The 13,763-nt window shown below is 38.4% G+C and overlaps 2 protein-coding genes and 1 long non-coding RNA gene across 7 annotated transcripts in view; 2 read left to right on the top strand and 1 right to left on the bottom strand.

The window, feature by feature from the left end:
* Positions 1-10,632, top strand: part of USP53 (ubiquitin specific peptidase 53) — a 43,828-nt gene extending 33,196 nt beyond the window's left edge. For all 5 annotated transcript variants that reach the window (XM_074338559.2, XM_074338560.2, XM_074338561.2 and 2 more), the window contains 2 exons: positions 6,418-6,514; positions 7,456-10,632. In XM_074338559.2, the coding sequence (XP_074194660.2) occupies positions 6,418-6,514; positions 7,456-8,440 (1,082 nt within the window). In that variant the 3' untranslated portion in view covers positions 8,441-10,632. The remainder of the gene's footprint in view (positions 1-6,417; positions 6,515-7,455) is intronic.
* LOC109454133 (uncharacterized) lies at positions 6,528-13,332 on the bottom strand. The gene is made up of 3 exons (XR_012498260.2): positions 13,163-13,332; positions 8,103-8,199; positions 6,528-7,830 (listed from the first exon to the last, which is right to left on the bottom strand). It is a non-coding gene; the product is annotated as an uncharacterized LOC109454133 (long non-coding RNA).
* A 119-nt stretch (positions 13,333-13,451) lies between these two features.
* Positions 13,452-13,763, top strand: part of LOC109454136 (uncharacterized) — a 54,242-nt gene continuing 53,930 nt past the window's right edge. The window contains exon 1 of the mRNA XM_088792678.1: positions 13,452-13,585. Coding sequence (XP_088648804.1) covers positions 13,452-13,585 — 134 coding nt within the window. The remainder of the gene's footprint in view (positions 13,586-13,763) is intronic.

The following is a 13,763-nucleotide window of genomic DNA, read 5'->3' as shown; positions in this document are numbered from 1 at the left end:
GACTGGTTAGCAACACACAGTAGCCCAAACGCAAAGGAAAGGAGGTGTTTGAATGTACGCAGAATTCGGGGGAGCAATTGAGAGGCTATTCCCGAAGGACTCAGGGCGTGGGATGAGGAGATGATGAGCCAGGGGATTATTAGGCGTCAGTCGAAGATGTTTTGAAATGTTAGAATTCAGAGGATTAGAAGGGATATAATTTTTTCAAAATAAAAAAGAGCCATGAAAAACAAATTTTGAAGTTTGTTTTTAGTCTTTCTCGTCCTTCAGGCTTTTGTGGAGGTTATTTTTCAGGTTGTAGACATTGAATCTGATTAAGTGCTAAATTATTTTGTTTTCATCAAATGGTATAATATCAGAAGGAAACACTTATATTAAGGAAATAACTTTCCTTTCCCATATAAAATGTCTCGCCTGTTTAAAGATCTGATAAAAGTCTGGCAGCCGAGCATTGCAGGAAACAGTAAAGGGCTGGCCAGAAACCAGCAGCAGAAGTTGGTGAGATTGAACAATACCTGCCAATGCAGTGCTCTTTCTGAAAGGATGCTTGCTTCCTGAAAGTAATAAAAACACAAGCTCAGAGATTTTGATGGTCAAGAGTGCATTGCTAGGGGAGCACTGTAGTACGTTTCCCCATTTAATATGAAAGAGTAAGTATGTAACCCACTTACAAATAAATTTTTTATTGTGGAAAAATACACAGAACAAAATTTGCCATTCTAACCATTTTTAAGTGACAGTTCAGTGGCATTAAGTACATTCACGCTGTTACGCAACCGTCACCACCATCCATCTCCAGCACTCTTTCATCTTCTCAAACTGAAGCTTTGTCCCCATTAAACACTAACTGCCCAAGTTCCCTTCCCCCCAGCCCTGGCCCCCACCATCTACTTTCTGTCCTCTGAATGTGACTCCTCTAGGAATCTCAGATCAGTGGACTCATATACAGTATTTGTCTTTTTGCGACTGGCTTATTTCACAGCATAACGTCCTCAGAGTTCATCCATGTCTAGCAGGAATCAGAGTGCCATTCCTTTTCAAGGCTGAAGAACGTCCATTGTGTGATGCAATACATTGTGTTTCTCCGTCATCTGCTGATGGGCATTTGGGTGGTTTCCCCGTTGGCCACTGTGAATAATGCTGCTGTGAACGTTGATGGACAATGTCTGCGAACCCTGTTTTCAGTCCTTTAGAAGTGCGATTGCTGGCTCCTTTGGTAGCCCTGCATTTAATGTTTTGAGGAAGCACCACAGCAGCTGCACTCTGTTACACTCCTACCCGCAAGGCACCATGGGTCCGACTTCTCACATCCTCCCAACACTGGTTTTTTTTTTATCATTGCTATCCTAATGGGTGCGAAATGGTATCTTATTGTGGTTTCGTGTAACCCACTTTTATTTAACTATGTAAGTGGCAGATGTTAAAATTATCTTTTATTTAATAAACTCCAGAGCCTGCCATAGTTCTTTAAGCTGGTCTTGGCCTCCGTTCCCATTGGCGTGTGATGCTATCTGTGTTCCCCCCCTTCCCCCCCCAGGTCTAGGTAAACAGATTTATTAGGCAGTTAGGAGCATATGTCTAGGTCTCAGGAAACATGTATTTGGTGGCATCGCATACATCGGTATCGAATGCCACAAACATGGACTGTCACTCAGGAAAAGTGCAGATTTCAGGGCAGAAAATGGACAAAGGAAGGAAGCAGGAGTTGGCTGAGTAGGAGAGCTGAGCCCTGGGTGGGGAGGACAGCCACTCAGGAAGTATAAGGAGCAGCTGGCAGCCAGGAAGATGGGGAGCTTCCAGAAGAAGAGCGGTCACAGGTGAAGCAGAATAAGGAAGAAAAGCCCCAGTGCGATTTAGCAGGGAGTCGTCAGTGGTGTATAGTCAACGTGATCTTAGCGGAACTCGAGGAACAGAAGCGAGACTGAGGTGGAACTAAGTGTTTCCACGTGAAGCACCATGTTGTTCGTAACTTACAAATGGTTCAGGGAACAAAATGGGCAAAAATGGTAATAATAGGTGAGTCTAGGTAAATGAGACACAGGTATTCTTTGTTCGCGTTTTAATCTTTCAACTTTTCTGAACTTTTTGAAATTATTTCCAAGTAAAAAGTTAAAAAAAAAGATTACAGTAGAATAGAAAGTAAATAAATGAGAAGTAAAGAAATGGATTTAGCACGTCTGTCAAACCTTTGCTGTGAGTAGCAAAGAAGCAGTGCAGGGAGGACAGGATGAAGCCAGGAGCGTAGGTGTGTTTTTGTGTTACAGCAGGTGAGGGGCTGAGGGTGTCACAGGGAGAGCAAGGTGTGAACAGGACAGAACAGGACAATGATGGATGGAGCGCCATCTCGGGAGGGAAAGTGAGAATGAAACAAGGATGGGAGAGGGACACGCTGGGCAGGGATGTAGCTTTCCTGTAATGGGAGAGAAAGGTGTGTGCAGGTACCCTGCGGTGTATACTGCTAGACGGACAGTTGAGTGGGCCCACTCACGGCCTCTCTTCTCTATGAGGTCAGGTTATCTACTGAAACCAATATACGTTGGGATATTTACAGATTACACCTAACAAATCTCAAGGGAATTATTATGAGGTCTTTTCAGAAACGTCATTGGCTTTGGAGTCTGTGGTACTTGGCTTAATCTCAGTGGACTGTGGAAGTCAGGATTCGTTCCAACTGAGAATCCTGATCTTGGAAATGACAGTGAAAGAAGTTAATCAGTGGTCAAAAAATCGGTTAATACCCTTAATTTCTTAATAAAAGAGTCTGTTCCTCCACTATCAAGGGAGACAGATCACCCTTAACTCTGTAAATCCTGGAATTAGTAAATGGAAATGTTTTATTGGAAGAGTTTGTTTATGTGCATAAACTTGATGATCCTCTGGGATTTTTTTTTGGGTAAACTACAGAGTGTATTCATTGAAAATAAATACATTATGAAGTGTATCAAGAGAAAGAGGTCCTTTTTACAGTTGGTTTTGTTCCTGTGCTTACTAAATTTATTTTTTCTAAGCATTTCACAGACTGTTGAGAGGCAGTGTTTATCGACACATAATTTCTTGTGTCGCTGTGGCCCAGCATCACCAAATATTTATCTATGTATTTTTTAAAACCATAAACTTTCAGTATTGAAATTTAATTTGTAGCAAAAGTAGCATTATTTGCTTTTTCTTTAAATTGTAATTCCAGTGACAAAAGAAGTTACTGATTTCTGCCTTTTTATTTTGTATCACCCAAAATTTAGTTATCTCTTAGGGTAGATTATTTATATTAAAGTATCTCTCTCCTTTTGGTACATGGTCAATTTAGCCAGAAATATTTATCCAGTTAAAGTTTTGTGATTTTTCTAAAGTATTCAAATTTTATTAAAATGTATTTTTATTGTAAATGAGATCATTACTTAGATTATTGCTCTTGAATGTTTAGGCTTTGTAATTGTAGTGCTACTATTATAATCTGAAATCTCCCTACACAACAGGAGTAAAGATTACTTTGTCTTAAACGGCAGTTTGATTTTATTGCTACATAATTGTTTTACACCTAGGTCATCTTTTCAGATGAAGTACATATTTGGATTTCTTACATACAATGTAAAATCAGCATTATGAATTAAAGCTTCTTGTCTTGACATTGAGGTATCTTCTGTGCCAAGTGTTAAAATCGGGCTATTTTAGATTTGCAAAGAACCTGGAGCCAAAATTCCCCGTAAAGACACACGGATGTCTAAGTCAGCAGAAGAGAAAAATAACACATCTATTTTTAAGTTAGTTGGAATTCTGAAGTCAGACCATGTGGTTGAATGCCTGCCATAGTGATATTAGAATTTCAAATGTGTTTACAAAGCCTCTGCTGCCGCCTGCTGCTGGTTTTACGTTGTACGGATACTTGAACAAAAGTAAAGAATTCCTTAAGGATTAACTGCTGCTGCTGGTGTTTTTGAATATTAAACTTGAAATTAGGGATAAGTTAAGAAGCAAAGTAAACATTCCAAAGTGAAAATCAAAGTGGGTGGAAAATGTAATGTAACTTTACCTTATGAATTTTTCAGGCTTTAAAGATTGAAAAAAATTATCAAGGTTCTGTTTGACATTACGTTTTTTAAATCATAAAGTAATTGTCGAGAGAGAGGCTTCAGTTTTGAGCCTCGGGCAGTGTGTGTCAAGCTTACGAGCCAGTAGGACTGGGGTAAATTAGACTGTCTTTTATTTTTGTGATTGTGTTCGTATGGCACTCGAGAGACCTGAAATAGGTGGCGGGAAGGTAGGAAGAATTGATCTTCTGTATGCTTATCTGGTCCTGCATCACTGAGTTGGGAACAGGGTGGACGGGTGCGGTGACGTGAAAGAAGAAAGCCAGTATGTTTTTCATGCAATTGTTTATTCATTCTACAGACTTTCACTGAACGTCTTTTATGTGCCAGACACTGTGCTAGCCACTGAGCAGCCAGTGACAGGCAGGGGACACACCTCAGTGCAGTAAGGAGCTTACTGCAATGGGGTGGAAGTAAGAGTTCAGTCTTAAACAAATGAACGCCGGACTTGCAGGAGTTCCCAGCATTGGCCTATCTGAAGTTTCTGCTGCTGAGAGGTGTGGTTTACTGTGTGAACATCCAGATCGGGCATTAAATCCTCATGTATATTTCATAGTTCTTTCTTGGAAATTGTGTCAAGACTTAACTTGCAGAACCTGATCAAAATCAAATAATAGACTTTTTTTTTCATAAGGTAATATTTAGATGTTTTGATCCACTGTAGAATCCAACTGAATTTTGAGAGAGAGGGTAGTATTTTTAAAACAAACCGAGAATATCGATTTAGGGATAAAAGGTTATCTAAGATAGAATTCACTGCTATTGTTTACAAAATAAAGTTGCTGCTTTAATACCTTTGATTTCATTTACTTTGCAGTCTTCAATTCATAGATTTGGTGCACAAAGCAGAAGCATGAGAAGGAGAAGAAACTAGATAAATGATGAAAAGTTCATCTAAAAATGAGACTACAGAAAAACTTAGTAGAATTGTGCAGAAGTATAGGCAATTGATTGACAATTCAAGCTACTGGCACATATTTTGTTATCTTCTGTGGGTACCAGCACATTAAAGTGTATCATGTCATTTGATGTTCAAACCAGTGGCCTAGTTTCATCAGATTCTGTATGGTGACCTTGTATTTCTGTGGCCTGTGCACACGAGCGCTCTCTGGTGGTGGGGAGAGCGCTGGGTTTGGAGTTAACCCTCGGCTGGTGTGAGTGCTGCCACCTACCGGCTAGTTAGCATGGGTAGGTCACTTAACTTCCTTGGGTATAAAAAGGGTGCTGTCTCACAGAACAGCTGTGACTGAGCTTTTAAAAAGGCAACTATTTTAAATCAACTAGAACAGTGGTTTTCATACTTTTTGACCTCACAATATCATTATACTATTAAAAAATATCGGGGACCTCAAAAAGCTTTTGTTTCTATAGCTATTATCTATTAAGTGATTGTATTAGGCATTACATCTGAACACTTTATTTATTCATTGAAAGATTTATTTTATGTAAGAATGATTTTGTAACATCCATGTATCCCCATTTGAGAAATACTAGTTTGATAAATTATGCAAGTCTTCCAAATGTTGGTACATTTCTTTATGTAATGTCTTCCTTAAAACCACACCTGTTAATATCACCACAGATATTAGCAGAAAGTCTATAATTGTTGGGAAGCTACAAAATTCGTGGTGCATACTAGTTTTCCAAAATTCTCATTCTCATCTAAAAGTTTGAATTTCCTCATTGGCAATAAACATTAGCAGTTGTTGTCGTTGTTTGAAGTGACAGAGTTTGTCATCTTCTCAATAAATGGTGTTCAATTTTAAAGAAGAAATAACTATTACCAACTTTTTACAACTTGAGTCAACAAATGGTAGCGAGTTCGTGGTGTTATACCATTTTACATGTTTTAATTCGGGGGTGTTCCTAATATTCCTGTGAGGTAGGTCAAATAGATACCATTATCTCATCACAGAAACGAGGAAGCTGAGATTGTAAGGGGTGAAGAGGCTTCAAGGTACCAGCCAAGCAGTAGTGAATCCAGACTTCAACCCAAGGCGTCTGTCCTCACAGCAGGATTTCCCCGCCCCTTTGTCAGCAGTGCGTCTCCTGTGAAGGGGACTCACAGCTCCACACAATCCAGGGGGAACAGCACTACTCAAGCACTGATGATACTTTCAAGTGTAATAAACTGAGGGAAAAAACATTCATTTTGTATAAAGGGTTCAAAAAAGAGGTATTTATTTGAGCTTAGTCTTGAAGAGTTAGTTTTTGTTTGTTAATTGGAAGAGAATTACCTGTTTATAGAAAACTTTATGTAAATTATGGAGAACTATAAATGGAGTAAATTATTAAAGATCATTTACATAATTTTGCTTTTCTCCCTCCTCAGGCATTAGAAAAGACCTCGGAAACTTGGAAGTAGGCTGTAAATCTCATGAGTTCCATCCAGAATCACATCTCCCAATAAAAAATCATTTGATAAAAAGGTAATCAAAGATATTTGGAAATATTAAAATCTTTTTTATTGAATGCATGTGTTATAGGAGCACTTTATCAGAAAGGCATGCTTACTGAGTACTCTGAAAGCAGTGGGTCCACAGGATCGTGATGCATGTCTTAGTGGGGACTGTTCGAGGATGTGGTCCTAAGGCTTAGGGCCTGCAGAGTCCCAGGTATAACACGGTGTCTCAATCCTCACAGCATTACGAGGTAGGTGGTATTTACAAAGGAGGAAATTTGGGGCCTAGATTAAGGCATTTGCCCAAAGCAATGGAGCTGAATGCAGCTCGTCTACCCAGGGAAGCCTCCACTCTTCATCATTCTGTACTCATTGAATCCTGTGCAGTTCACACAGTAAAAACAATCAGATGACGATAAATAATTTGCAACGTGATGGCATTTATCCTCACCTAGAAGTTAATTATTACCTAAATAGAGGTAATTAATACCTAAATAAAGGTAGTCTTGATTAATTAAATTATTTTAAATCAATATACTTTCCGTATAGCATTATGTATCAAAATTAAAGAACCTCTACTGCTGTAAACTTGATGTTGGTTGGGGAGTGTTTTAGGGAATTGAAGTGTTTGCTTATAGCATTTTCCTTAAGCTACATTTTGTCACAAATAAATGCAATTTCAGGTCTGTGTTTCTAAGTTGTTGTTTTTTAAATTAACACTTCTAATTATTAGAAATTTTAGTAATGACATGTTTCTGGTAAGCATTCATGTATTCTGGCATAAAGATTTTGGATTCAGAGAGTATAAAATGTTAATGGTTGCAAATATTTTTCCCTTTCTGTTGTTATGTTACAAAAATAACAAACTGTATATTGGGAGGTTAAATTACAGGACCAGTGTTTGTTTTTCCTCCAGTTGTCAGTGTTTGCATGTCGTGTTTTAGCTTTGTTTTTGTTTTTATATTTCAGGCCTCATGTACGTGAAACCAATGGAAAGTCATTCCCTTTGTCCAGCCCACAAGTACTCAAGGACCATACAGCAAGTGAGCATATCCACCAGTCAGATGAACAGAAATTTGAAAAATCAAGTGAATGCAAATTTTCTGAGTGGCTCGATAAAGAAAATTCTGAGAGAGCAGGTTTACTTCTTCACACCGATGACAATTCTGCTTCTGGAAAGAGAATGAACTGTGATGAAATAGTCTCGCCATCGCCATCGTGGTCCTCACACGTGAGAACTGCTGGGTTGAAGCCAGACAGTGCTGCTCTCATCCAGCCGCAGACTGGGATGGAGCAGTGTCATTCTGACGGCTCTCCATCCAGCGGACGTAGACTTCAGTCCACCTGTAGATCAGATGGTCGTCAGATGCCAAAACTCCGCAATCCACCACCCCCTTTACCACCAAAACAATACGCTATAACCAGGGTGCCACAGCCAGAGAAAAGTGATTGTTCACCTGATGTCAGACTTACAGAGCTGTTCAAAGCTAACTCTTCTAGTCTTCCGAACCACAGTTTAAGTGCAGCTTCAGAACCAGGTTCAGCAGTGAGTACAGACATGAGTGATGAAAGACTCAAGGAAACATTTCAAGTGAAAGAGCAAGTGGGCAACTCACCGAACTACACATCCAGCTCTTCACCTGATGCTTTCCAGGCACACATGGGTACAGTTGTCGATGCATGGTGCCATCCAGAAAGAGACTCCAGTGCTACCTGCCCAAGTGACACAATTTCATTAACTACCTATTTTTCAGTTGATAGTTGCATGACTGATACATACAGATTGAAATACCATCAGAGGCCCAAGCTCTGTTTTCCAGGAAGCGGTGGCCTCTGTAATGAGAATTCAACAGCTCAGAGCGAAAGAGGGCTGGGACCTGTGTCATATAATAGTCTTGGTTCAAACTGCCCTTCCGAGCAAAGATATAACCCCAGTATACATTGTAATAGATAAATTATGAAACCGGCATGCTAATACTCAGAGGCCATTAAAATAGAAGAGGAATCGACTGACCAGTCCTAGTGAAAATAAAATTAAAACCATGGCATTTATTAAGTCATTAATCACTAACTTTGTAGTTTTTATTTTGTGATAATCAACTTACTGGGAAACTTAGAATTCCCTTTGAATAGTCTTGGCATGCCTCGAAAGATAGAACATCAGGGTGTATACAAGGTCATTTACCATATGCTGCTGTGGAATAAAAATGGAATTCGTCCCTTCATTTTGTGCTTGGTAGACCCCTAAGTACTAACCAGTCCTCATGTATGTAGTTTGGTAAACTATGCTCATGAAAAAATGCCAGGTGAGACAGTTTGTGTAGTCAAAGCAGAATTTGTTTCATGAAGCACTTTCTCATGGGGAACCAAAACACTCATGTTTCTGACTTCTGTGATAGTCTGCTACCTGTGACCTCTGTAAGTGTCTTAGAAAATATCGACCCTTGAAATTGAAAGTATTAAAAAAAAAGCCTTAATGGTAAAGTTTTTCAGTTCAATTCTCAAGGTCAGAACAGAAGAAAATTTAATTTTGCTCCTAGAGCTTTTATCTTCAGGACACCTGAGTTAGGCCTTTGTTACACGTATGCATAAACATTACTTCAGCAGGGTAAGCTAAACATAATTAAAATACTTTAGCATATTTATTTTATCCTGTTACATTTTTTCTAATTTTATATGAAATGTGAAAGGGTTTCATTTGTTTTCAGTTTACTTCGGGCTGCTAATAACCAGTGTTAGGAGTTCACCTGGTGCCGTCTTACTGGGAATCGCACTGTGACTGCCTAAATTCTCCCTGCTGTAATCTTACCTGTTTATAAGCTGTCAGCCTGTTTTGATTTTTCTGATTCTTGAATCTGAAACCCCTTCTGGGCTTCCAGATTAAATTTCTGCCTTTCATATAGAGGTTTAATTTTAATAAAGTGTATTATTTTGAGCATCCCTCCTTTTTTTTTTTTTTACTCTAAACAAATAGTCATTTTACCCTACTTTCATGGAGAGGGCTTTATTTTTAAATAAAATAATTTTCCATTATTATGATAACCTTACAAGTATGAAAATGTTACTTTTATTGCCTTATTTCATTAGTTGTCACTTTATTTCGTACTAAGCTAGTAAATTGTGGTTTAGTTTTATATTGTCCACTGCAGACAATTGAGAATTATAGGATTAAAAGTTTCCTTATGTGTATCAAGTTTATAAATATAACTTGATAATTATATAAACTAATTAGTAAATTTAACATTTTGATCAATTCCATAAATGGTTAAAATATTCCAAAATGTAAATGATTGAAACTACTTCTAGACAAATAGAAAATAACTGCTTGTAAAAATCTGACTTCACCCAGTTACCAAATCTTGGTCAAATTTATCTTCCAACCAGAGACATTTTAAATAGCGTTTTCTACCTGTAAGTGATTATTACTTTATATTCTCTTAATTTGGAAATACTTGAATATCAAGTAAATTAAATTTTCATCTTTTAAGAAAGCTTATTTTTAACATAACTTTTAGTATGGAGCATTTGTAAATATTGTAAACTTTGTAAAATTCTATTTGAAATATCAGTGTATTTAAATATTGCTTTTATTATATTGTAAAATATTAGAAAATGGGCTTCAAGTATTTTTAGTAACTTTCAAAAACTTTTTTTTTTGTTTAATTTCTATTTGGTCAAGATGCCCAGTAGAAATGTGTTATTTGAAATAGTTACTTTCTGATATTTAACAACAATCTCATAGATTTGTATTTTCAACTCACAGTTGAGTTGCAAACATCAAATAGAAATGTTCAAGTTTGGCTCTTTTTAAGAATTGTCCAGTTGAAACCTCTTGAATTATGTAATTGTACTAACAAACTAGAAACTGACCCTTTGTGTTTATGTTGATTCAGCACTCCAAATGTAGATTGAATGCATATTTATTTAGTAACTAATCATTACATGTACTTTTATTTCTAGGGTGCCTATTTACTTTTATAGGTATTTTCTTCTTGTTATAAGCTTATTATAACTTTTGAAATCATGCAACCAACAGCTGTTGTAATGTTCAGAATACTTATCTTCCAAATGTTCCATTTACACATGAAATCATTCTCCAGTTTTTTGTTTAGTTTTGTTTTTCAGATAAACTGATTTTTAAGTTGATATGGTTGGGCTTTCCTTTGCATTTCTTGTCGTGAACTATGGCTTCCTCTCTCCCATGTGGATTATGTATTTCATGGGAAATGTGAGTTTAAAGTTCAGAGGTACTTGGAGTATCACTGACCATAAAATGTTATCACAGGAGGCTCCTAAGAGTTAAACTCCAGGGAGAGCAGCAGGGCTCCTCCAGGAGTTGGCAGACCGTCTCTAAAGAGCCAGACAGTAAATATTGAAGGCTTTGTAGCCCATGGGGTCTCTGTTAACAAACTACCCAGCTCAGCCAGTATAGGGTGAAAGCAGCCCTAAACAAGTAGTAGGTTGGTGCAAAAGTAACTGAGGTTTTTGCAATTTTAACCTTTTAAACCGCAATTACTTTTGCACCAAGCTATAAATAATGTCAGTTTCACAGATGTGAAACTTGGGAGGTTCACATCATTTAACGTCATGAAAGTTTTTTTTTTAAGTCATTAAGACATAAACATAATTCTTAGCTCACAGGCGTTGCAAAGAGGCAGTGGGCCAGATTTGACCCATTGGCCATAGCTTGATGACCCTTATCCTAGAGCATTACCTACACTAAGTGCCCTTACTGAGCCTAAATATCCTGTGGTCTCTGAAAGTATTCCCATGCCATTTAGGGACTAGGTACATGGAGCAGTTGATGTCCTAAAATTTTCTGGTTAACAGATCCCCTACGGACTCCCTCACACTTGCTAATCAGTCAGTTCATTTCAAATGGCTATTACATGAAATTATGTTTGTGAAATTTACCAGATTAAAATCACATTGCTGTTATTCTTTTCATGTCTGTTTTTGTCTTGACAAGTTTGCCAGCTTTGCTTGCTGTCCCCTTTATCCACTTCTTAAAGGCCTTTACTGTGGGTACTTAAGCAGTCACAGTACTCGAGATGGCACAGTTCAGTGCGAGGCACAATCTCTCATTCATCATATACAGGAAAGAGTCCACCCTCACACGGCCACCATCTCTGTGTGCCATTTACAACCATGCTCTATCTAATACTAAAATTCCTCCATCTTCCCTGTACTGGAAATTCTTAGAATGTTCGATGGTTGTGGTCGTTGGCTGATTTTAGGCTCAGAAAGGTAGCACAGCTTGTAAATCTTTGTGTGTGACCTAACATTAAGCTATATGAGAACTGTTAATACTGGCACAGCCTCTGTAACAAGTAATCTGTTAGAACAAATGCAAATCACACCAAATTTAGCTATAAACATTTACTCGACAAATTAACAAGCAGCACGAAAACAGTTCATACAATGTTTGGTATACTCAAGCAAATCCCAGCGCTGTGTTTCTCTGGATGCTTCAACCTTTACATAAAAGGTTATGTTCAGACAGATGCCACAATACCCTGAAGGCGTAATCGTTCACCTTATAGCTGGCAGTTAAAATCCTCCAAAAATCAATCCCAGATTTCACTCTAACCCTAAGTGCTGTTCTAAAAGGCAGAGGATGTAGAGTTTACCAGATCTATGCCCTGATTCTGAGGGGAACATCGCCCAAGTAAGTACGCAATTCACATGTATCAAATGCCCCCAATGTCAGCGAGGAGGCTCTCTCACATCTGTTACATGAAGGAGTATCTGCTCTACAAAAGGAACCACATCGGAGGCTTAGAGTGGCTGCTTTGGCAGTGTCACCGGCTGGGCACTCCTGGAATGTCACTTCTTTTCTTACTTAGATAAAAGGGCAAGGTAAGCTCCATGAAGGCAACGATTGTTGTTTTGTTCACTGTGGTACCTGTGTGTAGTAAGTGCTCAAATATTTGTTGAATGACTGAATATACTGACTTTGCTGAAGTATTTAAGTAACAGAAATTATGAAAATAAACATGTCTTGGCCACAAGCATTCTTAATGTAACCCCAATAATCAAAACAGGTTTGAAACACATAGTCCTATTTTAGGGAGTTCAAGGGCCTAAAAGGAAGGGAGGGGAAGGAACGGGTAAGAGCTTCCCAACACTGGGTATTACATATTCTCTTTAAGATCATATCAATCTGGAAGCCACAACAGGCCCACTCAGTCTATAAAAATTAAACTGGCACTTAAAACAGCCAGTACTTTGTGGACCTGTATTTTGTGTATAGCTTTTAAGTCCTTTTCTCAATATCCTTCCTTTGCTTTTGAGTAATTTATTTATTTTTTAGGTACTTTATTAATTTATATATTTGCATCCTCCTAAATCCTAGCCAACCCTTAAAATGTTAGACCTTACCGTGTTTCCCCCCAAATAAGACCAGGTCTTATATTGATATTTGCTCCAAAAGACACATTAGGACGTATGTTCAGGGGGTGTCATCCTGAAAACTCACGCTAGGGCTTATTTTCTGGTGAGGTCTTAGGTCTTATTTTCGTGGAAACACGGTACTATCGTTCGTAATGACTACACTAAAGCTTCCTGTATATTGGAGTTCAGCTCCCATAAATCTGTCAGATGTTGGAAAAAGGCTGTTAAACCTGAATCAGAGTCTAATTTTAAGAATTGCGCCATGAATGGGTGAGATTATTACCCATGTACTATAGTCCTCAAGTGAGTCACAATGTGTACAATGAAAGGAAGGCCCCTTGGAGTGTGAAATTCTTCTGCCACACAATCCTGTCTTCCTCGTTCAAGAAGTTGCAGTCGTCCTCAATCCACTCCAGGAGCCAACTTCTTAATTTAGGTATCAGGCAAACCATTCTGTAAAAACCGAGGATTTTCAAGAATGTTTACTGTTTCTTCTCATTTAATACTTTATGCCAACTTCTGAAATTGACTTACTTGCCTATTCCTAAATGGTTTACATATTGACAAGAGCAATGAAAGAAATGGTCTGGACCATTCCTCCCAAGGCTTCCATTTTCTACCCAGAGCTGAAAATTCAGGTCATTAAAAAAAGTCACCATACCGAGGTATCAGTCTCCACCAAAAAAGGAGGGGACGTGGAGGACAGGTGAGCCTGTACGAATGGCTCACCTATTCCATCCCCCCCTCAACCCTCTGTCTTCTCATTTGCCACACCACCCAGAAAGCTGAGAAAATGGGGCCTCATACAATGAGCTTACCTCGGAGTCTTGGCCAGACCTTGGAGGTGGGGAAAGAAGCCCCACTTCCCTAGCAAGGGGTGCAGA

The sequence above is a fragment of the Rhinolophus sinicus genome, chromosome 15 (assembly GCF_057876585.1).
Source record: "Rhinolophus sinicus isolate RSI-liver-muscle chromosome 15, RSI-T2T, whole genome shotgun sequence".
In the NCBI taxonomy this organism is placed as follows: domain Eukaryota; kingdom Metazoa; phylum Chordata; class Mammalia; order Chiroptera; family Rhinolophidae; genus Rhinolophus; species Rhinolophus sinicus.
The sequence above is the reverse complement of the archived record's forward strand: the minus strand, read 5'-3'. Positions and strand labels throughout refer to the sequence as shown.